The sequence below is a fragment of the Rhodamnia argentea genome, chromosome 10 (genome assembly GCF_020921035.1).
Source record: "Rhodamnia argentea isolate NSW1041297 chromosome 10, ASM2092103v1, whole genome shotgun sequence".
Classification (NCBI taxonomy): Eukaryota; Viridiplantae; Streptophyta; class Magnoliopsida; order Myrtales; family Myrtaceae; genus Rhodamnia; species Rhodamnia argentea.
Genome location: NC_063159.1, coordinates 23,382,157 through 23,408,600, shown reverse-complemented (window position 1 = coordinate 23,408,600; position 26,444 = coordinate 23,382,157). Strand labels below are relative to the sequence as shown.

Below are 26,444 nucleotides of genomic sequence, written 5' to 3'. Positions count from 1 at the left end.
CTACATGAAGTTTGGAATTCAAGGTCCAAAATGATTGAATGGACAAGAAAATGAAGCAAATCCAAAAGGAGGTCCTATAGATGTATCCGGTGTGAAAGGAACGCCGTTCTCGATGTTATGCCGCCGGTCGAGCACGCTCTTGTTTTATATCCGAATTGAAAATTCATGAAGCAATTTAATACACGCGTATATACTCCCCGTATCGATACAAGAAAAAGCCAGCCAGTCCAATCTGGAATTGGTCAAATAAACTTGTTTGACCAAAAAAAAAATGTAAAATAAACTTGTCACAGAGCCACCTGCATTCATCTTTAATATCCTAACTAAATTAATTTTTTTTTCTAAAATTTTATATGCAGAATATGATGTACTTACCGAAATTTGTTCTGCTAAAGGTCTGCTGATGCAACACTAGCGTCAATTATATGTGGAAGATCCTCCAAACCCTAATCTTGTAGCGTCCCAAGTCGCCAACGTACTAAGTACTGCTCTAATTTGTTACACACACAAGGCCATACGATCCATCCACAACTACGCAGGACGCGCACCTAAAGAGTAACCGCTCCTTCTCTACTTTGCCACTCTGATCTTTCAAAACATTTACAAGAAGCTCCCCTGATAATACTTTTGGAAACTCCTATAATCAAATTAGGTCGTCATTGTAAGAAGAAAATAGACCGAGTTTCGGCTCAATGCATGAGATTTTTCACTTACATGTTGAGAATGAATAGAGTGTGACTCATACATGTTTTTTTCTCCTTTTTTAAAACAAATTTTGCCTATTTGATTACATGGCGCCCACTCAGCACCACATAGCATTAACACGTCGAGTTGAACTCTTGCGAAACCGAAAGGACAACATTGCACCGGATAGATAATGTTTGGAAAAATTACCAAAAAAATCTTAAATTTATTGTATTTGTACCGATTCAGTCCTAAACCTTTCAATGCGGCCAAAGTCCTCAACCTTTTGAAATTTTTTCATTGTAGTTCATCCCATCAATTTTGGCAAAAAATTACTAATATGGATGCTGGCTATCTTTCGTAGCACGGATGGCGCCGACGTGGATAATTTGTAATTTTCTATTTTTTTAGTTTTTATATTTCTATTATCTTTTTTTCCCTAGAACAATGATGATTGTTGAAGCTTGGAAGGACTGCACTTTGTTAGAGAAAATCTCTTATGATGTCTTGAAGATGATAAAATAATCAAAGGCTACTAATGTGTTTATTGGTTGAGTAGAAATAGGTAAAAGAAACACAAGTCGTTATGCAGATGGTGTATTAACAGAACGTTCGAAGGTTATGAGTTATCTATTAATAGTGAACAAAACATTGAGCGTATAGTTGTCTACAAACATGAGGAAACTCAGTAGAAGGTGAAAAAGCCTAGAAGGGAAAGTTCGGTAAAGCTTGGAAGGACCTTGGATAGGTGAACAACGAGGTAGAACCGCAATTGCCAATACACTTAGAGGAACCGGAAGATAGAGCTCAATATACTGCTTCGGAATTATGCATATGATGTTCTGGATATTGCATCCGAGAAGAGAAGTTTATATTGACCTTAGTTCGATGTTCGGACTCAAGACACTAAAGACTGGTTTCTTTTATGAAGATTGTTCGGAGACAGCGAAGTATTCGGATACAAAAGGCTGCTTATGTTTCTGAAGTTTATTTCTAAAGATTGTTTAGAAGTTGTGAGATACGTTGATTCCAGATTTTAAAGACCCACGCTTGGCATATGTCCATAACTACCGAGATGTTTATGGAAGTTTGTAATCTTTGATTGATCGGATTATTAGGTAGCATGATTGATAAATATCCTTGATTAGAAATTACCTTCCATTGGATAAGAAAACTTCCATATTTGAAGAACTTCATTTATGGAAACCGAAGATTTAGTTGTATGGGCGACTGAATCTAAAGGGTTCAAATTCTACACCAACGGTCATCAAATCTCCCTAGATATATTCTCGTTCAATCAAGATTGATGGCATCCAATCAGCGATTGAAGAACGATCCTTTGAAGACCTATCCAACGGCTAATTTGGGGGTAAAAAAGTATAAAAGGAGATCCATGGTGCAACTAGGTGTAGTAGAATCATAAATTTCAAGGTGCTAGAGTTATTCAGATTCATCCTTATCCTCGTGAGCTTTACACGACAATTATTGAGAGGCTTTGTAAGAGTGATCGAGAAAGGATATTATGATCTATCAAATAGAGTATCATCACTTATTGTAAACCTCCATTGATTCATCTAGTGGAATCCAACCAATCGATTGTCGGTGTGGGAGAGTAGACGTAAGCTTGATATAAACCGAACCACTATAATCGTCGTGTGCAATATTATCTATATCTAAACTTTTATTATTGTGTTTGATAGAATGTTACATACTGGTGTTCACATTCTAAATCTGTGTATCCAGAAATTGCATACTCATATTCAGAATCATAAACTTCACACATTCATATTCAGATTTGGATTCTATATACATTTTGACTTGGTTCTTTTAATTCCACATTTTCTAGTCAAAATTGTTTAAAATCACATAGTCACCCCCATCTAGGTGATATTGCTAGATACAACACACTTGTGAAGGTGAACAATTTGGTAGAGCCACAATAGTCAATATGCTTGGATGTACTAGAAGATAAAAGAGCCGATCGATATCGGGATAGCATATTGTTAGTTTGAGCAGTTCATTTCGGATGAGGTAGAAAGACAAGAACAATGCTAATGATCTAGTTAGTACAATGAAGATGAGGAATCAACAGTGATGTTGATGTCCTTGGAGGTTTTTGAAAATTGATATACTTAATTAGTGAAGACGAGGAATCAGCAGGGATGCCGATGCCCTTGGAAGTCTTTGGAAGCCGATGAAGCCAAGATGATCATTGGAAGATTCGTCAAAAGTCATTCCATGTGAGTTTATTGGTGGGCAGCATCAACCGGCTAATGATAATCTGCACTCCTCATTGTATGGTAACGGACAAAGCAAATATCAAGTCATGTAAAGTGCTAGTCAGTCCCTCATATGATTGGAACGTTGATTAAGATCAATATAAATGTTATAAAGGCTTGGAATTCGTATCATGAGCATTGGAGATGTATCGGAGCGATTATGGCGATTCCGACGGAAGACATACACCGACAACAACAATTTGACTAGTTTGGGAAATTGCCTCTGTGAGAGATAGCTGTTTTGACATTGGTGAGTGTCAAAGAGTGGTTTGATGTAGAAGACCTATAGAGTTTGTAAGGTTCCATTAGTTGTTGCAAACCTAATCCTTAACAAGGCGCTTGAGGTCTTGAGTTGTAGTAGATGGCAAAATTCAATGGGTCAGTAGTCGACCTCATCAACCTAATCATTTATCCATAATCTAATTGTTCGTCCATCAACCACTACCCATGTGATGTCCCGAAATTTCGACGTCTATAAGATAACTGGATTCGATGGATTTTTAATCAAGAATTCCAGCCAGGTAAATAATATTGGATTTCTAAGGAATCAATGGATCCTCACCAAAATTGTTTGAGGTAGAAGACCTATAGAGTTTGCAAGGTTCCATTAGTTGTTGCAAACCTAATCCTTAACAGTGCAGTTGAGGTCTTGAGTTATAGCAGATGGCAAAATTCAATGGGTCAAGAGTCGACCTCATCAACCTAATCATCTATCCAGAATTTAATTGTTCGTCCATCAACCACTACCCATGTGACATCCCGAAATTTCGACGTCTATAAGATAACTGGATTCAATGGATTTTTAATCAAGAATTCCAGCCAGGTAAATAATATTGGATTTCTAAGGAATCAATGGACAATAATTGGATTATCCCGAAACGTCGGTTAGCAAAAATCAAGCCCGAGTAGTCAAGCCGTCGCGTCATAGTACCGAGACCCTTCGTATCTGAGCTCACCCCTGACCGAACCCTAATTGTGGAATTACCAAAAAACCCTCAATTTTGAGTACCGGTAGACTAATTTACTCCCGTGAGCCAAATTACAGTTTTACCCCTAGATATTATGCATATAGGACGAAATAATGAATAGTGATTTGACTTGTGGGCCCCACGAACCATCACCATCTCTCTCTCTCTCTCTCTCTTCCCTTTTTTCCCCCACGGTCGAACCCCATTTCTCTCCCTCTCTAATTTTCTTTTGCGACAACTCCACCCCACCACCACCATCTCCTTCTCTGTCTGTCGTCATCGGCCATCCCTTGCTATCGCCGCTCTGCCGTGGTGCTGTCCCACCCCTTCGTGCTCCGGCGGTTGCCTCTAAGCCATGTCGTTCATCATTGTTGTTCGCCACCAAGCCGCTTGCGAGCCGTGTCTCGCGACACCCATCGCCCGAGCTCTGCCGACCCGCCAACCCCCTTGACCCGAGCCTCTACTCGCCGTGTGATGGACCAACCCTAGCTCATTGCCACGAGCCGTCCTCTACCCGACCCTAGCCGACCTGTGCCGCACCACCCGCGCACCTCGCTTAGCCGTCATTGCCCGCACCCGTGAGTCGCTCCCTTTGTCGTGCTCGAGTCATCGCTACCGCCGTCGTCACCGAACTTCGTTAGTAGTGAGTTAACCATGTATCTCTAATTATGACGTTAATTATGTTTAAAGGATAGATTAATTAGTATTAATTATGAATTAGTTTAGTTAACCGTGGTCGGGTTAGATTAGTGACTATGGTTAAGTTAGATGACCGCGGTTAGTTTAAGTTAATCCTGGTTAGTTAAAGTAACCGTAGTTACTTTTCGTTAACCATAGTTACTTTATGACCAACCATGGCTAGTCTATTTAACTCTAGATACCTTAATTAATCATGGTCGGTTTTTTTACCTAAAGTTGAGTCGATTGAATTTTAATGTGCTAATTAACCGGAGTCGGGTTAATTAATTAAGGTGAGTTAGCTAATTAAAGCAAGGTTAATTAATTAAAGTATACTTTAATTAATTATGGTTGGACTAATTAATTATAATCATTTTAGTTAACTATAGTCGGAATAATTAATTATTATTGGACGATTCTTTGGTGATTGCTTTGTGCTTTGGCTGCATAAATATTTTGTTAATGATTAATCACCCGTTAATGAATGCAAAGTCCGATGGATAAGGTATGTTCATGTGATCGTGTGTGAATATCCTGTTGCATTTTGAGCATGGAAAATGACATTGAACCGAGTTTTGAGCATGACAATATGTGCATTGGAATAAATGTAAAGATATAAACTAGCTTGATTGGGCGATGTGCTCGTGTGGTCACATGATGGATGCTTGATATGTTCGTGCCGGCGGGAGTTCGGAATCATACGGCTTATTAGATGCCTCATATGTTCGTCTGGCGGGGAGTTCGGAATCACCCGACTTATTGGATGTATGACAGTCCATGCCGGCGGGAGTTCGAAATAACATGGCTGATCGGATGCCGGTCACGGCAAGTTACTGACCGACACTCTATACTGGAATGCCCGATATGTCCATACCGACGAAAGTTCGGAACCACATGGCTTATCGGTTGCCGTTGCCGAAGGAATGAAACGATGCTCGGTCTTACCGAAAGAGCATGGTTTTGCTGTGACCGGGATTGGTCATTAATAACTGGAACACGTGTGATGCATTATGCCCGAAAGTTGCGATGAGTATTCTGGATATGTGCTATTGATTGCCGTGATTTATAGTGCATAATGTGTGAACCAAGGCGGGGTAAGATTGCATGTGATTGATGGTTGATTGTTGGGTTACACCCGATCATGTGGTAGCTAGAGTGTTGCGAGAGTATTGGACAAAAAAAAAAGTGTTGCGAGAGTATTGGACAAAAAAAAAAGTGTTGCGAGAGTTGCACGCTATTGATATGTTATCGACACTTGCCCCGCATGTTTATGCCATCTTGAGAGAATCGGCGCCCTACTTGGACTTAGGCGTTGACTCACGGAGAGTTTATATCTCACCCGCTGTTATTAACCATTTTCAGGTTATTAACTTTGGAGTAGCGGTTTCTTGGATCTGAGTAGAGAATGAGGACATTGGTCTCTTTTTGGAGTAGCTTGGAATAATGTCAACCCAAACCCCGAACCGGTATCTTTTGTACGGTCGTAGGAAGTGGCCCCGAGGTAGAGCTTGTGTGCGTATATACTTCCCAGGGTTAATAATATATATATAAGTAAAAATCTTTTACTGATGTAATGATTGGGTTGCCTACTTTTCTATCTCTGTTATCTATATTATTGTTTGAGGAAGGAGAATGTTCCGTATGTGCTTAAATAAAAGATAAAATGAATGGGTTGATGACGAGCCTGGGACGTCGTCCTTTTGTAACTTGAGGTGATTTGGTAGGATTGTTGTGTACTGAGGATTGGGGTGTGACAACCCATCTCATACCCTCTACGACATCACACCATACATACTTAGAGCTTTCCAAAAAAAAGAATGAGCAGGATGAGTGAGTAGAGTAGATGGTACGAGCTCAAAACATTTGTACTTATCTTGAATAAAAGATACCCACGATGCGCTGGTTTCGAAACTAGAAGTACCAAGCCAGTTTCATGGGGTAAGCTTTGTTATTTCCTCGTTACATGCGAAGTCCCAATCTTCCACAGGTCTTCGGTTGGAAAAGCTTCTCCCATCTTAGTAGGTGCATCTTTTTTCTACCTTCAACTTCTCCCCAGACAAAGTGTCGGCACTCTCTCTCTCTCTCTCTCTCTCTCTCTCTCTCTCTCTCTCTTTCTCTCTCTCTTCACATGTGATGGCATAGCCATACCCACAGGCAACTTCGTTACTTGCATCGCATGTGATGGCATAGCCATACCCACAGGCTGAACCAGGGTGATTCTACGAGCAAGATATAAATTTTCAGCTTTCCACTCACTTAACTTACTATGCTATCAACAACAGATTGGTAAGTTCTGCGAGTAACTCTTTCATGAAGCAAAGGCACTCCTAACTATTTTCCAAGATTAGCAGTAAGAGGGTAGCCGCCCACAGTGCTGATAATAGCTCCCTTTAAACAGAAAGGAAAAGAGTCGCGGCGGCTTGCAATGCATGAGAAAAAGACTAGGAACAAGAGAAGTTAGAAAATGCGGTTCCTTTCCATCTAACTCTTGAATGCTTTTCATAGCCTTGTAGGAAGTTAGCTTTCGTCCTTTAGTGGAGGATGTGGACAGGGCTCTGTCATGACTCTGAACCGGCAACATGGGCAAGTTGATGTAGTTATATATCATTTCTTTCTCCCAACAAAAGTAGCAACTTTGCATATCATATTTTGCGGAAATGCTTTTTCAATGGTGAGGATTCAAAGATTGGTAGCTCTCTGGATGTTCCAACCTCCTTCTTTTCCAGGGAAAAAGAAAAGGAAAATGATGTTCAATGAGTTCACACGTTGGATGTTCACACTTAGTCTCCTGCCCATATTACTATTCATCAAAAGCATCCGCCCCATGAAGGAACTGAGCAGCTTCCTTAAACAATACTTCCTTTCAAACAGTGACAGTCGCCACTCGTTTCTCACGTTTTTTCCCGTCACTCTTTCATAATTTTTTAACTAGCTTGCTCGATCCTTTGACTGAAAGATTACGGGCTGCGGCAGGTGATTTCCAGATTAAGAAACTGACCATCTTTCGCCATTCAATCTAATCCGGCTTGATCAATGTCCGACCCTAATATAAAGAGACCAACTTCTTTGATTTGATGTAAACGGACGATAGTGTCCATTGGCTTAGTCGATATTCACCCTATTCGCTTAGGCCCCGGTCGAGATCAGAACAAAATAATGAATCACCATTGATATCCACCCATACTCTTTCTTGAGAGTGGCAAGAGGTGTGTGCCGGTAGGGAAATCCTGAGGCAGAGTGAAAAAGTCACAATCGAAAGAGAAAGCCAAGTTCAACCTCAAGCACAGGAAAAACTTTCGTTGACCAACGTTGTGTGTGGCTACGTGTCCATGTCGAGGGAAGGCAATTGAAGTCGTCAAATTGCCCAGAGTTCAATAAAGTCAACTCCAAGGAACGACGTGGGGCATTTGGCATGTCCGGCGTCCCAAAATTTCCGAGGCCTTTTATTACTCAAGCCTGCGTTTTTGTCCTACCTAATGAAGACCATCTTCTTCTTCTTCTTCTTCCTGTTGTCACTCTGATCCGGTTCTTTTCCCGGTGAAATTCGTGGTTCATCAGTTATGAAGTTCCAGGTTTTGTTTCCGAGCTGCTTTTCAGCGTCCAATGCCGTCGTCGATGGAAGCATGGATGGTATGTTGGTTTCCATAGATCTTGTTGTCTAAGAAATCGATTTGATTCCGTGCTTTTTAGGAAATAATGAACTGGCTTTTTGACCCTTTTCGCGTCTTCTGATCAGGAATAGATGGATTAACACCCCAGGGTTTCCGAGTGTTCTCTTACAAGGAAATGAAGGCCGCCACTAAGGAGTTTCACCCTTCGAACAAGATCGGAGAAGGCGGCTTTGGATCTGTGTTCAAGGTACTAATTTTGCTCTTTCCTGTCAAGAACTCCAGATCGATATGCACAAAATTAGTTGCATCGAGATTATATTTTGTGGGTGGTAACATGGCAATGTTGATCGATATTGGACTATTGTGTAGGGCTGGCTTCAAGACGGCACCCCTGTGGCAATAAAAGTGCTCTCTGTCGAGCTCGAGTCGATGCGAGGCGAGCGGGAGTTCATCTCGGAGATCACGGCTCTCTCTCACATCAAACATGAAAATCTGGTCAGCCTTCGAGGGTGTTGCATCGAAGGAGCCTATCGGTTCTTGGTCTATGATCACATGGAAAAAAACAGCGTTGCACACACCATACTAGGTAAATCAATAGCAATACCACCCCTTGAACTGTGAGTGAACTATTTCTTTGCGGCCGGGTTGTAAATGTTCTGTGGTAATTTGACAGGTGAAGATCAGAAGAGGATGAGATTCAATTGGGAGGCGAGGCGGAAAATCATGCTTGGGATAGCACGTGGGCTCATGTATCTGCACGAAGAGGTGGAACCTCACATTGTGCACAGAGATGTCAAGGCGAGCAACATACTTCTGGATCGATATTTCACTCCAAAAGTTTCTGACTTTGGTCTGTCTAAGATTCTCAGAGGAAATATTACTCACATTAGCACTCGTGTCGCCGGGACATTGTAAGTCGACAACTTAGATTGCTATCTACTCTTTAGTCAAATTCACCTTCAACTATATTATTCTCCAAACTTCAACACAAGCTACTATTATTTCCTGATGAAACTTCTGATGGAATGTGAATTGCAGAGGTTATCTTGCTCCTGAATATGCCATCAGTGGCCGCTTGACAAGGAAATCGGATGTCTATAGCTTTGGGGTGTTGCTGCTGGAAATAATCAGCGGCCGACCGGTCTTGGCCTTCGACATGGAGCTCGGAGAACAGCACCTTGTTCAAAAGGTAGCAATCCTACACCCTGTTCTTTTTCTGCCTTCATCGGATTCCTGGATTTGGACAAAAAGAACATGTACATACCATTAACTCATCCAGTTTAATCCCCGAAAAATCTGCTGTTGTCTTCCCTTTAAAAAAGTCCAAATGTTCGGCAAGCAGGCAAAGTCAGAAACCAACAAGTGAACCTGAGAAGAAATCTCACGGTTTTTATATTTGGGCAGGCATGGGAGGCGCACACGGAAGACGAGCTGCAGAAAATAGTGGACCCGGTTTTAGGTGTGAACGGCTACCCGGGACAGGAGCCCGTCAGATTCATCAAGGTGGGCCTACTCTGCGTCCAGGAAGCAGCCAAGTCCCGGCCCAGGATGTCGACGGCGGTTAAGATGCTGACCGGCGAGGTCGACATCGACCACGTCAAGATCACAGAGCCGGGGCACATCACGGACTTCACGGACATTCGCATCGGTTCTAACAAGTCCTCGAAGCGGAGCCTTTTCTCCAAGGATTCGGATTCCTCCGGGACCCCGACAGGACCCCCCCAAAATCGGTGGCGTTTTGAGTAGCGTTTAGGTTGTGTTAGGATGTTGTCGATGTTCGGATAAGGACGACCGAGGATTTGTCCTAAGATAAAATCATTCGAAATCCAGGGAAAACTGCAAAAAAGAGAAATTGGAATTCCATGGATGTGTAAATAGGAGGTGATTGGATGTACCCAGGAGAAAATGTATTTTCAGGAAGTGAAGTCATTGGAATTGTTATTATTATTTTTTCTCTTTATTTTGGATGACATTGGAGTCTTTTGATTCTAGAGGTGTCTCCAGTGATTTCTATACCGACTGTAATACTTGGTCAATGCACATGAATGACCAATGACCATGTACATATTCTTCAACGACGTGAACTTTTGGCACGCAGTTTTTTTGTCTTTTGATCACTACAATATTGGACAAATTTTAGTATTCTAGCGTACGAGTTGAAAAGATCTCTCTTAGATTTTCTTGAGAGAGAGAGAGAGAGAGAGAGAGAGGATTAGTTGTAGGAAAGCGATGATAATATACTTTATTCATTCTCTTAGAATATTGATACGTAAGGAGTGATCTAACTCAACGAATCAATTTCTTTGCCTTTTTGGAAAATTTTTAAAAGCATGAAGTGAGAAAAATTCATTAGGTAGGGTGGTAGGCGACGTTAAGAATAAAGAAGAAGAGAAGAATTGAGGAATTTTGTGTATGCTCATAGGCATGATTAAATACGATAGCGAAATATTACATAATCAATTACAATCAATTAGAATGATATCCGAAATATTGGGGATACTCAAAATATCATAATATATCTAAATACATCTAATAATTTCTAAAATAATCTAAATATATCTAATGATAACAATATCTAACATTCCCCCTCAAACTCAAGGTGAAGTGGAAGGATGTGCCTTTTGTGAAGATATCGGGATACGATCAGAAGTCATCTATCCTGTATTTTGGCACATTGTGACCGCTCTTTGGTTTGTTGAATTGGCAAACGAATACTTAGTCAAAGAAAATAGGGCTTCTTTCAAAAATACGATTAAAAAAATTACGAATTTACGTGTCTTTTCAAAATATTTACACATTTACGGGTGTTATACGGGCGCACGACTTTGCTTATAAAAGCAAAGCCGCTCGCCTCCTCACTCGGTGCTCTCTCTCTCTCTCTCTCTCTCTCTCTCTCTCTCTCTCTCTCTCTCTCTCTCTCTCTCTCTCTCTCTCGTGACGGTTTGAGCTCCTCACTCGGTGCGTGCTCTCCCTCGGCGGTTTGAGGTAAGTTTTGGTATTGTTATTATTATTTTTTTTCTTAGATATAGATATTTATTTATTTTGTTATTATTTATACATGTTCATTTATTTGCATTTGTTATATTATTATTATTTTCAGTTTCTTAGATACATGTTTAATTTGATGTGTTTTAATACGATAACAGATTACCCGATAGCCCTACAATGATCCCATTCTCCGGACTCTATCATATTACCGCTTGTAGGGACAACACATTTGGAGGGCTCGTGTCCCACTCATCTATTTCCACATCGTTAAGTGGCATTATCTAGATCGAATATTTCGATAGTTTGATATGCAAGAGCCAATACCTATTCCTCCCCGTGATCCAAAAGCCTTTCATGATACCGATTTAAGGCAATCTGGAAAGAATTGGGTCGATTTTCACATACGATGGATTGATATATGGGGTGATCGTCATAACTATATTGCCCCTAGTATTCCTATAATGGAGCCACTTCACTATCATTCAGAATATATGTAGTGGTACCGTAGACACACACAAAGATAGATTTCTTACAAGGGAGGCGCAAGGGGTGCAGCGGTTCGTGAAACATTTTAATTTACTTCATTAATTATTTTTTTAGTAATATAAATTATTGGCATTTCACAACTTCTGTTGACTTTGATTTCATGAACATGGTGATGGCTTGAAACGAATCCTACAATTAAGTTCCATTACATCTCGTGAGAACACACAAGCTATAGCGAGGATAATTAGGGTAATGTCATTCGCGTACGATGAAGAGAGGCGGATTATAATGATGCCATCACCCCAACCAGTACCTAAAGCAACATCTATTGGGCCGCACAAGAATGACCCACCTGAAATCGTTCGGTCGATCCAGAGGACCACTCGAGCTCATCCAACCGAAGATGCCGTCCCCTACCCCGTAGCCTATCATACACAATCATAGTTTACGGTCCCCGGTAGCACTACAGATTTCACTCCGGGATTCACCCAGTTTGCCGCCCAATTTTATGAGGGATCCGTTTTTGCCTTCCATGACAATCAATAGTCCCAAACTCTCGCTCAAAATTTTTTTTCTACTCGAGGAGTGTTTGATGATTCTCGTAGTTCCTATGGACATGATATGTCATCCGATTTCTCTCCTTTTTACCCAAGTCCTTCTACAGTAGAATATGTATTGTCTCAGCATGGACTATTTTCCCATTTTGATATGTACTCACATCACAGCCACACTTCCCATCATAGGATATGCCCTCGTTATCTACACTTTATACTCATTCGAAACCTCGTTCTCATCCTCGGTACAACATTAGACCCGCCGAATAACGGAGACAACTCTATTGCGGCACGGAGGCCACGTAGGAGGACGACATCATCATCCGTGATAATTTTGGGATGTGGATTGTTATCTATTATTACACTGTTTATTTGCTGGATTTTTTTTAGTTCATGGATTGTTATTTACTATTGCACTTTCTTTTAATCTGGATATTTCATCTATATGTATCTTACCAATTTATTTTATGCATTTTACTTTTTATTTTTTTAGCAATTTTATCTATTATTTTATCTATATCTATTAATTATTCACATACTAAACAAATTAATTACAGAAATATTAAATTATTTATTAATTATATGTCTTAATTAATTTTAAATTAATTATTAATAATTATGTTATAAAAAGAAGGTTTAAAAAGAAAAAAATATTATATTTATAAAGTTGTATAAATATAAACGTTATAAATAAGCGTTATTATAAATATGAAAAGCAAAACAAAAAAACAAAAAAAAAATAACATAAGATATGCGGCTGTATAAAAAGAAAAGGAAAGTAAAAAAAAAAAAAGATGTGCGTCTGTAACATGCCTTAAATGTGTAAATATTTTGAAAAAACAGGTAAATTCGTAATTTTTTTTTACCATATTTTTGAAAAAGCCCTATTTTCTTTGACTAAGTATTCATTTGCCAATTCAACAAACCAAAGAGCGGTCACAATGTGCCAAAATACAGGATAGCTGACTTCTGACTGTTAAGATTAATGTCGCGTATTCTGTAAACAAAAGCAATCCAAAGAAAGGATTGTATACTAGTGGACTTTGAACAAGTAAAAAATCAGTAGCTAATGGACTAATAGCAGTTGCCTCCAAGCATATATAGCTCTGCTGGAATTGGGACGGACTGGCAACGACCGAAACTGAAATGGCATCGATCATGAGTGAGATTGAACCAATTCTACGTCTTTTACTGGTTTTTGCTATTCGTTCTGTCCTTGAAAAGTTTAACTTGGCCCCAATCCTTTCGGATCTTGTCGACTTCCTAGGGGTCTAGCATGCTTCCCTTGACTTCCAACCCAGATGACCTTCATGAACGTGTCCACCTAGTCGCCTTCTTTAGCTGATTCAGTTTCGATTGACTTTCCGAATCGACCCCAACGCCCTTTCCTCGACAACTTTAAGCAGTGAAATAGTCAATACTCATCGATATTGGCCCGTCCTCAACTACATGAATTGGTCATTGTTTGATTGACGTTCCTTTTGTGACGGAAAATTTCTCTGTCCCACTTGATACCTTAGGCTTACTTAGTCAATGTTCTTGGTTCATATTGACGTCCTGAAGCCGATAGTTTTTCCTGTCGATGCCGTTCATATTGCTCTATCTGTTGGAGTTGGCGAATACTTCGAGCACCCTTGTTTCTCACGCCGGGCATATCCACGTGAACTTAAGAAAACTGAAGTATGATCCGACGACATATGACTCATACGCACAGAATGTGGGAGTCGAGAGCAGCGCCCCCGACACGGGTGTCTCGCTGTCCGGTTAGCGAGTGGGGGTTCCGTTCACCGGTGAGCGGACGGCTACCCCACTCGTCGGTGAGCAGACGAGGGTTCGGGGGCAACGCCCCCGAAACAACAATAATTTTGGGCTTTCATTTAAGTTGGCCCATTTGTTAAGGGATTAAAAGATTTCAGATAAGTTTAGGTTTTGGGTCCGTTTATGGCATATATATATTTACTCGTTTTTGGCTGATTATTGTAACGAGTTGTGCAGTTATAAACCTAAATCATGATGAAATCTCTTTGCATGACGTAGCTCTATTCTGGAGTGAATCTGGATAAATCGTGCGTCGTCTAAGTTTTCTTCTATTATCTATGTGATCGTTCTGAATCGGTTTGCGATACATCCCTTTATTGTTAACCTATTTCATAACGGGACTTCTCTTACCAACATTGGCTTGAGAGAGTGCAATAATCTGTGGTTTTTGCAGGCCCTTTTCTCATTGCTAGCTCTCTCACATTCGAGATGACGTGTTCATGATACCAATAATACATTGCTTTACGGTGGATGGTTTCTAGCCACTGGAGCTTTTCTTGAAAAGCAGGTTGGGAAGGCCAGATAAAAGAATTTGAGGATGTCTTACCAACTTAATGAAGATAAGGAGTTAATCGTTAACAAAGCAACCCAATATTAATCGTTAAGGGTAGATGGCAATGTATCTACATGTCAAGCGGATATGCTTAGTATGGCAAGCGATCCGGTGAATAGATTTTCATCGATCGTGATTGGATGTCAGACTCCCGAAGAAGTGTGGTCAGATAATGTTACTGATTATTCTATTATTAGAATATTTGATTGACTGTGTTATGTTTGAGTTAGTGATAGTAAGCTCAATAGGAGGTCAAGAAAGTGCATGCTCCTAGGCTATACACAAAGTGAGCAAAGATATCGATCGTGGTGCTTGGAATTAAATTCACTTGTTATCAGTAGAGAAGTTACATTTGACGAGTTTCCAGCACTTCTAGATAGGAGTAATAATAGCATTGGTAACATGAATCCGGACGGTGTTTAGTTTGAGGTGGAGTTGCAACTAGAAAATCCTAAGGTTGCGAATATTAGCAAAGTAATCGGCTCGGATGGTGCATGTAGTAAGGTGAAGTATGTAGAGCCAACGATTCATGAATCTGCCGATATTGACAAGGTAAGTATTCGGTCTTTTGATAAATATGGATATAACAGTGGTTTTGTTTTATCTGTGGTAGAGAAGATTGTGTCGGAAAATTCTTGTAGAGCAGTTAAAGATGTGGGTATAGTTGGTGTTCTAATGAGATCTACAATTATGGCGAAGTTCGAGCGAGGCTTGGACTTGAAAAATGTTTGTGGCGGTTGATTTTAATGGGGTTGTGGGAGAGTAGCAAGTGTAATTCGAATTTTCAGCAAAGCGATCGTGATTTCAAACATCAAGCCAAGGTGGAGATTGTTGAAATTATGTCTTGAATTTGAGCTATCAACGAAACCCAACTTGAGACAAATTGCAAGGAAGCCTACTTGATTAAAGGATAGTCTGAAAACTGAATATATGTGGACGTCCGCTGTGGAAATATAAATTTCCTGTTCGGTTATGGAAAAGGAAAAAAAAAAAACTTTCCTGTCTTGATATTTGACTTGTGTGCAAGAGTGGGCGGCCAAGAAAAGAAAGAAAATAAAGGAAAAGAAGAATTTGAGAAAAGTCGAAGTTGACAGAATCTGTTGCATGGATCTTCTTTCCACGTTGGCCAGTGAAAGTCTTTCTTGGACATACATATCAATCATAGTCTTTGGTTTTTGGGTAATTATTGAAACGCCGTACCTTGGCAAGGATTTTGTTTGTGGGTTTTTTTTAGTGATAATACATAAAGTATTCAAGTGTCAAAACTAAATAAATTTTAGAGTATAATTTTTGTAATTCTTTCATGAAATTGAGAGATTATTTCAAGAGGAACTGCGGGACTAAACATTACGTGAGCTATTGGATGTAATTGGGAGTTGAGAAACATTGAGAGTATTTGAGTAACTCCAAGGTGGTTGGTAATCTCTATTGTATTACTTGATCTATAGTGAAATTCGTCATTGCCATTCCTATTTACATATATCTTTGCAATCGAACCACAGAAATTTAGTGCCCAATTTAATTTCTTGTCCAATTTATTTATTGTTCAATCGCTTACTTCACGCAATAGATAGCATGTGAAATTTAGTGGGATACTACTAACTGTTCTAAAAATTTAAACTATTGAATGAAGTCATGATTTTATAATTAATTACTCTAACATTAAACGATTAATCTATCCATAGTATAATAAAGGATTAGTTTGATTCAAATATGAAGTAGACAAGATTATGGTAACATCAATCGATAGACACACGTGTGCGTTGTACTGGAATTAAACTAGAAATATGCATCTCTTAGAAGGGATAAGGGCAATAACGCCAAATTTATTGTAGGGGATCCACTTTGGTAACAAAACCTTTTAAAATAATCATTTATTTACCCCAGCTTTAAAAAGCCGATCGCTTAACTAACTACGACACCAGAAAATACGATGTGATGTTAGTTTAATGATTAAACAGCAACATTGTCACTTGAAGGAGCAGTTCTAAACGTCAAAGTTTTAGTACTGAAGTTACAGCTCGTTAAGTTTTAGAGTTAAAACATTTTAAAGTTGTGTGGCGCGCAATTTAAACACCAAAAAACGTTGTGAAACTTAGGTTAAATTGGTTCTCGAATGTGCCTTAGCATTGCGATACATTTTCAAAAGGCTACAAACTCCATTCTTCAATCTTAAAACAGTGCAAGGCCATAGAATAAGCAAATGTGAAGTTATAGAGGGGAGGTGAAGAAAAAGGCCTTTGTTAGCATAAATTTTTGAAGGAATTGATCTCGCAATCATTTCTAAATATTTTTTATTTATTTTTGTGGCCCACAATATGTTAATCTTACGGTAGATTAAGGATGATTACATAATCATTTCTCATTCAGAAAATTTTGATCACGTTCATATCCGATAAATGATGTATTGTCCAGGTTGTGCCCATAACGACCGGGCTTATGAGCACGGTGGTCAATATTGGCATCCCGGCGTTTTACGATCGCAAATCAATAATGCCATTAGTATTCTCCCTTTTCCTCTCTCTCGAGGCATCCGTTAAAATGTACAAGTGAGTTGTATTAGAAAAGTCTCACATCGGATAAATGATGTGGTAATGAGCCATTAATATATCCAAGTTGGCCCATAACTTATTGATTTAAGCTTTTGAGCGAAGATGGATCCAATTGGATATGTTGATTGGTTCAGACTTGGACTCTCTCTTAGCAATGCCCCTAGATGAAGGTATCGGGCTTCTGCTACCCGCTCACAACAAATGATATCAGAGCAAATGGTTGATTGGTGCTTGTTTCGAGTGGAAATTGCTATCACCGTTGTTATAGCAAGAAGAGACCATAAACAATTGGTCATGTAATGAGAATCACGCGAGAAGAGATTATGGACAGTTGGTGTGGTAACGCGAGATGAAGACCATGAGTGAATCAATCCAAACTTAGCAGTTAATGTTGGTTGGTTGATATGCATAGTTGCGGAGCATTTCAATGACTTGAGATTCAAGTTGAGATAAATTGATGCAGAAGAATACCTATATTCAAGGGGAGCTTGCCTAACATTAACTCACACATGAGATGGAGATTGTTAAGATACACGTGTGAATTGTGTTAGAGAAGTTGCATATCAAATAATTGTTATGGTGTGGAGCAGTTAATATTTTCTAGTTTATCCATAACTCATTAGCTTAAACTTTTGAGTGAAATTAGATCCAAGTAGATATGTTGATAGGCTCGGACTTTCCAAATTCGTTGGATTTGTTTAAATCACAAAGAAAACAGAGAGACGTTAATTTTTTGAAGTGAGTGGCGCCTATCGTCCATGTTGGTCTTTTAATTTTATAGGAAAGCCATAGAGAACTTTGTGTCGGAATTTGTCGCAAGAGGCACTTGAAGGATCGTTTTTTCCTCCTTTATGGCATTCAAATAATTGTTCAAAAAACTTGAAAATGATTGTCATACAAAAGATATTGTATTTTTAGGACCTATTTGGTAACATTTCCGTTCCTCTGATTCTGTTCCTTGGAACAAAAAAGAATCAGAAACATGTTTGGTAACGCAAATGATTCTGATTTTGATTCTACTCCAGGGAACACTTTGGACAAAAAATAAGAACAAAAAAAAAATTGGTTCTAAAAAAAAAAAAAACACTTTTGAGAATCAAAAAGTCGGCGATAGTCTTCTCTCACTTTTATTGGGCGCCCGCTAAGCGTGGGCAGGGTCAACTCAACACGGTTCGGATAATATATTTAATAAAAATTTCAGAAATTAATAAAAATATATATAATGATTAAAAAATCCAAAAATGGGAAATTCATAAAAATTTAAAAAAAATTCCAAAATTCCAAAAGGATCTAAAAAATTAGGAGATGGGTCATTTCAACTGGCCATTTTTGACGATTTTGCCTTCCGGTTTCTCCCAAATTATGATTTTGCCCCACATGAGCGAATCGTTTAAAAAAATCCCGAAAATTTCCAAAAAATATCAAAAAGTAGGAAATGGGTCCATTCAACTGGCTAATCCTGTTTTTAGTCATTTTTCCTTTCAATTTTTCCTAAGCCTTGCCTGATTTATTGCCGGAGTACCATGCGGCATCAATGACCATCCAAATGGTATTGAGGAGTAAAATTGAGCCACTTATGTGGTAGAGATGGATTTTATTCATTCCGAGCAATAAAAGATAATCGTAGTCACCTATATCGTCATTAGCATATACATAGCCTCAAGAGAAGTATGGGAAAACAACAATTTTAGTGTATTGTCTTTCCAAGGAATAAATCCGAAGCATCCTTATTTTGGCCAAAAAGATGTCGGTGTGCAAGAGGTTTGAGTAAAGTCATCAAATCTAATTATGTAATTATTTGATTTAAATGACAAATTGGGAAGAGAAATTATTTTCCAAAACAGAAATTTTGTGCAACTACTAAACGCGTTTCTATTCTGGGAACATAAATTTTATGCAATTACCTAACACATTCCGGTTCTCTAAAACCCATCTAAAGAACAAATTCAAAAAAATTGATTCTAATCAGAATTACTTTTTTGGAACAGAAATATTACCAAACTTGCCCTTAATGTCTTTTTTTTTTTTTTTTTCCAAATTGTCATTTATGATCTAGCCTAATATCATATTGTCATTTAATGTTAAATTTTCCTATGGGTTGATATAATTAGAATATATCCTTTTGTAAGTTTTTCTGTTCTTTCATTTTTTTTTTTTGGTCAACTGTTCTTTCATATTTGACTCGTAATTTTTTTCAACCATTGGAAAGAGATATATTTCATTAAGAAAATCACTTTTTACCCTAAAAAGAAAGTCTGACGGAGGGGTCAGCAGGACAAAATGAATGTTAACGAGGGTACTTCGTAAACATAGAAATTTTTTTTGCAGGGCAAAAGTACTTTTTGGACTATTGTCCAAATTTCATAAGAAGATGACAAGTTTATGTATGAACCTACTTGTCCACATTTGTATATTTCACCTTTTTCGATTTTCAAATGGTGGAAGTCCTCGAAAGTGCTCTCACTCAGATAGCAATGTGGAAGAAGCTGTGGTTGGTAGTGATTGCTGGCTAGTGAGCGAGTGGGACAGACACCAACCTGCTTTCAAGCGCTAGAATAATACATTCTTAGGGCTTTGGCTGAGCTAAAAAGGTGACATTTGAGTGCTTGGATGAGTTGGGTTTTGTCTCTGCACATCACCACACCTTCAACTTCAAAAGCCTCAGCTTTCTCCTCTCATGTCCTTGTCCTCATTTGATTCACGAAACGTATCGTATTGGGAAAAAAAAACTGGAACGAAGACATTACAGCAATATCCCCCACTCTCTCATAATCTGCATCATCCCCATACTCTCATCCCTGACAAAGAACATAGCTGTATATGCTTACATTGCTCCAGGACCACCAGACCCCCTAGTGCTGCAAGAAAAGTGGAGAATCCTGAAGGGACCACCACCCACCAAGCATGCTAATCTGTTGAAAAAAGGCTGGATGGGCTCAACATCCTTGCACAGCCACAAGGTCTCTTTAAGTCTTAACCAGCAACACTGTGCAGTTTATGTTCTCGCAAGGAAAGAGAGGTGCAACATCTGCTCTGCCTGCATGAGTGTGTGTTTAACAGGATGATAGAGAACTTTGTACTCCAATCGTCAGTTCGGTTGCAGAAAATAGGTAGCTCAATGAATCCATAGTTCGCAGTCAAAGCTCCGTTTGGTTTGACCGAATAGAAACCCGATCCACATAATTTCTAGTGTGTACATGACTGGCTGGCCAAAGTATATACATATATATGCGCGAGTGGCCATTGCATCAGCTTGTAAGGCTTTAGGCAAACCGAGGAGTGAAAATGAGAGGCTTTTCAATATCATTGGTGCAAGCATGGTCCCATCCTGCACAGAAGTTGGATTATCTCCAAAGTCTCTCGGTTATATGAGAATGCTTAAAAAGAAGAATCAAAAATACCATATGAAAAGAAGAATTAGGAATATGCAATGGGACCATCAACAATGCCACAAAAGCATGACATTGCAGCATCTATCAACTTATGAAGGAAACCTGAATAAAACAGTATGAAATGCCTTTGACAGCATCATCATCCCTGGCAAAGTTTAGCAACTATGTCATTGAACAGTGAGAACAATGAAAGAGGAAAACAAAAAGCTGGAGATTGATAACCTATTTAGAAGTTGCATCAACTTAAATCAAACTGGAGTGCATGGAAAAGTACCTTCACCTGTGACATTTCCTGTTTGGCTAAAAATGATGTAGATTGTGACAATCTAATGTCACCCCAACAGCTATTCCCTACCCGTTTTCTGCTAATCCCGCTCAGAAGCAATAGGTAGTATTCACACCAACATTTTGACAGGCTGTTCCAACATTTTCTTGTCTTTTTTTCCTCTATCTCTCTTATCCGTGAAACCATCCACATATCCTGTTCTTGCATGCATAACTACCAATAAAGACTTGGTACCTGTTCTCTTATAGTTAGCTTGGAATCTTCTTATTGAAGTTCTGCTGATCTAACATCAACTACCTAGTGACAGCAGAATGTCAACTACACCAATAACATCAACCACAAATTGTACTACAGAATGTGAAGCGAGTAAACGTTGTGCTCCATGTAATACTAAAATCTCATTCTGCAGATTTGTTATCAACAAAACTTGTCACATAAAAGAAGTCACTTCATATCGTGAGAAATACCACCCAATCTCAGAAAAAATTGCCCTCATATAATGGGCGTTTTTTACATCAAGGGCCCTCACATAAAAGAAGTCACTATCCATTTCTACATCAAGGGCAAAATCAGAAAACAAAAATCTCCAAAAAGAAGAGAATGTGTGAAAAACTGCATGAAAGATTACAATTCCTTCACTTTGTGAAGGTTCAAGAGGACAGGAATGAGAAAGAATCATTGAAACGCAAAGTAAAGGATCATTGCATATAATATCATGTACAAGCATCTCATTAAAAAAAAATGTACAGTTGCCGTGGAGCAGTACCCAATTGAATGATCTTCCCATTCACAATATGCCCGTTCATTCTTGCTCGAAAACCTTGGGATTCAATGAGGCATCAAAAGATCAATCCATCCTTCACAATTTGCTCCAACCAAGATGCAATCTCTGATATTGAGGGACGCTCATTTGGATTATCACGAAGAGCCAGGTCTGCCATATCCGCAAGTTTGAGCAGAGGCTCAACATTTCTAGGGAGAGACACATATCTGTCAATTAGGGCGGCTGCCTTACCCCTTCTGATTAAAGGAACCGCCCATTCCACTAAGTTAGGAGGCGCATAATCAATATCATAAGCTTTTCTTCCACTGAGAATCTCTAGCAGTACAATGCCGAAGTTGTATATATCGCTCTTTATATCTTCACTTACTTCCCTCTCACTTGAAGTAACAAGCCCAAAATCTGCAATTCGTCCAACCCAATCGGCATCAAGCAGGATGTTTGAAGTTTTGACATCTCGATGGACTATTGGAGGCACAGCTTCTTTATGAAGATATTCAAGCCCCTTCGCAGCCTGCATAGCAATCCTCAACCTGAGGGTCCAGTTTAATGGGGAAAGCCCGCCATGGAGGTGATCATGAAGCGACCCATGTGGCATAAACTCATAAACCAAGAGCCTCTCCCCCATTTCTGAACAATAACCCAACAAGTTCACAATATTTGCATGCCGAACTTTGCAAAGGATATCCAATTCCATCTCAAACTCTCTACTATTAGTGTGGATGATCGTCGCCGCATTTGCCCTCTTCACTGCAACCTGCCGACCGTCTGGAAGGACAGCTTTGTAGACAAAACCATAGCTTCCTCGCCCCAGCTCATTAAACTCCTTGAAGCCATTTGTCGCATCCTTTACCTCTACAAGTCGAAAAACTTGGGCAAGTCCAACACTCGAAGCCGAAACCAGAGGTGGATGCGAATCGTCACTCGTTTCCATCTCCTTCTCTTTCTTGCCTATGCAAAAAGAAAATTGATTCTTCGGCCCCTCCTTTTTCAGATTGGCAACCACACGAGGAAGGAGCAACGAGCATATCAATATCAATAGCAGTCCGGAAGCAGAACATCCTACTATAATCAATAGCTTGCGCTGCTGATGGAAATGCTTTAGCTGCATTTCTTTAGAAGACGGAAGGCTGCAAACTTTCCAACATGAACTGTTCTGGCAAAGAGAACAAGGAGTACATATTCTATCAGCGTGAGCGGTGCATGGGCTGGACAAGAAGAAACCTTCAGAACAATTTAACCCACAAGGCGAACAGATGTTCAGATCTCTTCGAGCACATAAGCTTGTCAATCCCTGCTCATTCAGAATGCTCGCATTGAAAGCGAACTGCCCGTCACTGCACGATCCAGCTGTACAGAGACCGGGACTACACAATTCCAGCGGAGGATCATAATCGAAGACCGAGGAAGTGTTAGAGAACCAGCAATCAAGTACTAGATCAACTTCCCTAATGCCGCAGACAGTAAAATCCGACGAAGCGATTGCAAGGAACCCAGAACCCCTGGGAACTAGAGAAGAATTGTAGTTGCCCCAACATTCAACTTCGTGATTGTCCGCGCGGATCCCACAAAAGTGGAGAGAGCCCGCGCCCAACGAAATGAACCGGGTTCCGGCAGGATGACCGGCAAATGAACTGTTATCACCCCAACATTTGACCTCACCGGAACCTTCCACAATTCCACAAAGAGAACCTTTCCCTGAAGCTAATACTGCGAAACTATCCGACACCCCTGCAACCCCTAAATCTGCTGACTTGGGTCCCCAACAGACCACGCCACCTTCTCTTACACCGCCACAGCTAAATCCTTCCCCCGCAACGACTTTCCTAAAGACAAGGTTGCTAATATACTGATCAGAGAACAAGGAACTCTCGACAGAGCCCGAGCTCTGATTCGTGGATCCCACGAAGTCCCAACAGTCAACAGTACCCCAATCGTGCTCAGAATAGTAAGATCCTCTGACGGCGCAGACGTGATCCTTTCCAGCAGCAATGTGGGAATAAGCAGTGGTCTGATGGACGGCGGGGACGAGGTCTTTACCTGGGTCACCGTCGCTCCAGCAGTACGCCTGCGAGGTGTTCGCCAAGAGTCCGCAGAGGAAGCCTTCGCCGCCGGAGAGGGCCGCCATCTCGGGAATGTCGCTGAAGGGGGAGGCCGAAGAGGAGGACGACGTCGACGAGCTGTTCTTGCTCCAGCAGATCACGCTCTGCTTGCCGCTGGCGTCGATGGCACAGAAGAAGCCATCGTCGCCGAACGCGGCGGAGATTGTCCCCATCGATCCGAACCCAGATGCGACGGCAACGAGGAGGAGCAACAGAAGAGAGATAAGTAGGAGGGAGCGGCGGAGATCAGAAGGGGTGCGCATTTGCATTGGTGTCGTGTTGGGTTTGGATCAGGAGTGTCATGGACAAGAGGAGGAAGAAGAAGAGTGGCTACGGAGGCAATGATTGATGCGGAAAATGAAGACGCTGTTGGTGGCGGTGTTTCGGCTCTCTGGCGAGGGCTAGTGGTGATTGTGACAATATATATTTGAGGGGGTGAACCTGAAATCTATGAGGGTGACGATGACGGAACGTGGTTGTCGCCATTTTTTCACAGTTCTGCTCTGGACTGATCTTGAATCCGACGTACTTACCAGGAGTTACTTTACTGCAAAGCAGAGAGTAACAGCTATGGTCCAGGGGCCAATAGAAAATGCAGAAGCAAGAAGAACCATAGGATTTGACTTCTGCTAGGCAATAAAACAAATAATGTCTAGATTGATAGTTCAATACATCTATTTTCTTTTTGTTCTTGCTTGAAGATGAATTTCATGCACGCAATTCAGAAAAATAAAGACTTGCCTTAAGTATCACAGCACAAGACAAAAATCCCAGTGCATTACTATAACTTTGTCTTCTTAAGTATGATTTTGTTTTTTTTTTTTAAGGTCAACTTCTTAAGTATGATTAAAATGAAAAATTTTAACAATTACCCTTTTTTTTTACTGGAGATGAAGTGGATATGACCCTTCCAATCTTTACAATCACCCGTGGACGAGCATCATTGTGGGGGAATTTCTGTATTTTGGAAGGAAAACAGTGTACAGGGAGACAGCAGCATTACAAACTGCAAGAGACAGGTGCAACAGTGCCAGCTGAAAGGTGCGCGCACTACGACAACGGCCAAATGGGAGGTACTCCTGAAGAGGAGATGGCCCACCAGAACGAGATAAAAAGGAAAATGACATAAATAATTTCCACATTCTATAAAATTTTTAATTTGTTCAATGAGATTTTTAAAATTTTGTCTAGTATGTAATGCCGTCTCCGAACTTTTAGATTATTTAATGTGATCTCCGGAGCTCTGGTGCATGTTCAATTTGGTCTATGAACTAGATAAAAAAAAAAATTAATGTGGTCGGTGAACTTAAATTAATGGAAGTGCAATATTGAACATTTTCATATAGTTCGGTGACTAAATTGAATGTTTACCAAAAGTTCAGGGGCATATTGAACAAATTAAAATTAAGGGATCACATTACTTATTGGAATAAAGCTCAAGGGTTACATTGTATAAATAAAACGTTCGGGAACTACATTATACATTGGGTCAAATTTCATGGATCATTTGTATCATTATCCAAAAGTGATAATACAAATGAATCTTGGCCAATTTTGGGTACAAATAAGCAAGTGGGCTCCTTTAGGATTTTTATGGAACCCTTGAATATTTGCATAGGAGAGGACCATGCCTTTTTCTTTTGCAACTTTTAGTGCCCTTATTGGATGATAGAGGTGGGTTCTTTCCACGTTGACCATATTGGGTGTGTCCACACTCCACTTGTGTTTGAAGAAATTTTTTGAGGTAAGCCAATCTCTGTCAATTTTTATATTTCCGAGTTCAATTGATCATTCTCTCTCTTTGGTATGCAAGAGATCCATTGGTAGATGGACTTTTCTTTTTTATTGGGACAATTTGATTGTTTTTTTTTTTTTTGGGTCAAAATTTGATTGGTTGATTCAGGACATATTTGAGGAGGTAAAGGATATCCAAGTTATTTCTAAACATGATAGAACTGGATAGGATATGATATAAAATCCAGGGCTTTTGTTATATCCTATCCATTGTTTGGTAATTGGCAATAATAAAGCCAAATATTTTCACATTCTATTTTATCTATTGTTTGGTATGAATGATATATTAGTGTAAATGAACCTAAAAGTTGCACAAATAAAAATGATAAGAATCCTTCATGACACTCTTGCCTACTTCATTTTTATTGCTATTTTTTTTTTATTATTGTTCAGTTTCTTTTTTAATTCTTTTATTTTTAATTTATTTTTCCCTTCCATCATTCTCTAATAATATTTTATTAAATAACAAACTATACTAATATTCCTAAATTACTAAAATACCTAAAATATGTAATTAATATAAAAAATTTATATTATAAGATAGAAATAAATTTGAATACATAAATAAAAATGGGAATAAATAATAATGCATTTTTTTCATTATTTTGAATTTTTTATTGTAGAAATAAAATATTATTTATATTCTAATACTATTTTAATTTTATTAGTTTGAGAAAATTGTTATTAGAAAAAAAATAACTAATGCATTAGGGTTATTAGAAATCCTATTCACCTTTATCTCACCTCCCTCATGGGATAATTTTATCTAGGCTATATCTCTCTTATATCTCACCATATCATGTCCTAGACAGGCACTAAATATAGAATATGATAAATTTTATCATATCCTGAATTTTATCTTGACTACCAAACGCATCTTTACTTCCTTTGCAATCTAATCTTTGTTTTGTATATTAA

General features: G+C 39.4%; 2 protein-coding genes across 2 annotated transcripts; one reads left to right on the top strand and one right to left on the bottom strand.

Moving 5' to 3' along the window:
• The first annotated feature begins 7,834 nt into the window (after nucleotides 1–7,834).
• On the top strand, nucleotides 7,835–10,069 carry LOC115735196 (putative serine/threonine-protein kinase). Its single transcript, XM_030666321.2, has 6 exons — nucleotides 7,835–8,239; nucleotides 8,346–8,467; nucleotides 8,590–8,806; nucleotides 8,894–9,131; nucleotides 9,259–9,409; nucleotides 9,625–10,069. Exons 1-6 carry the CDS (start codon nucleotides 8,170–8,172, stop codon nucleotides 9,964–9,966), a joined length of 1,140 nt encoding a protein of 379 aa, XP_030522181.2. The 5' UTR covers nucleotides 7,835–8,169; the 3' UTR covers nucleotides 9,967–10,069.
• Nucleotides 10,070–21,396: 11,327 nt separating this feature from the next.
• Nucleotides 21,397–24,233, bottom strand: LOC115735184 (serine/threonine-protein kinase-like protein CCR1). The gene has a single exon (XM_030666307.2). The coding sequence runs from the start codon at nucleotides 23,999–24,001 to the stop codon at nucleotides 21,689–21,691; it is 2,313 nt and encodes a 770-aa protein (XP_030522167.1). The 5' UTR covers nucleotides 24,002–24,233; the 3' UTR covers nucleotides 21,397–21,688.
• Nucleotides 24,234–26,444: the final 2,211 nt, after the last annotated feature.

Excerpts from the sequence above, each read along its gene's own strand:
- LOC115735196 (XM_030666321.2), top strand. The coding sequence starts at position 8,170 with ATGAAGTTCCAGGTTTTGTTTCCGAGCTGCTTTTCAGCGTCCAATGCC. Across the intron at positions 8,240-8,345 it reads CGTCGATGGAAGCATGGATG|GAATAGATGGATTAACACCC; the intron begins GTATGTTGGTTT and ends TCTTCTGATCAG. Across the intron at positions 9,132-9,258 it reads ACTCGTGTCGCCGGGACATT|AGGTTATCTTGCTCCTGAAT; the intron begins GTAAGTCGACAA and ends TGTGAATTGCAG.
- LOC115735184 (XM_030666307.2), bottom strand. The coding sequence starts at position 24,001 with ATGCAAATGCGCACCCCTTCTGATCTCCGCCGCTCCCTCCTACTTATC.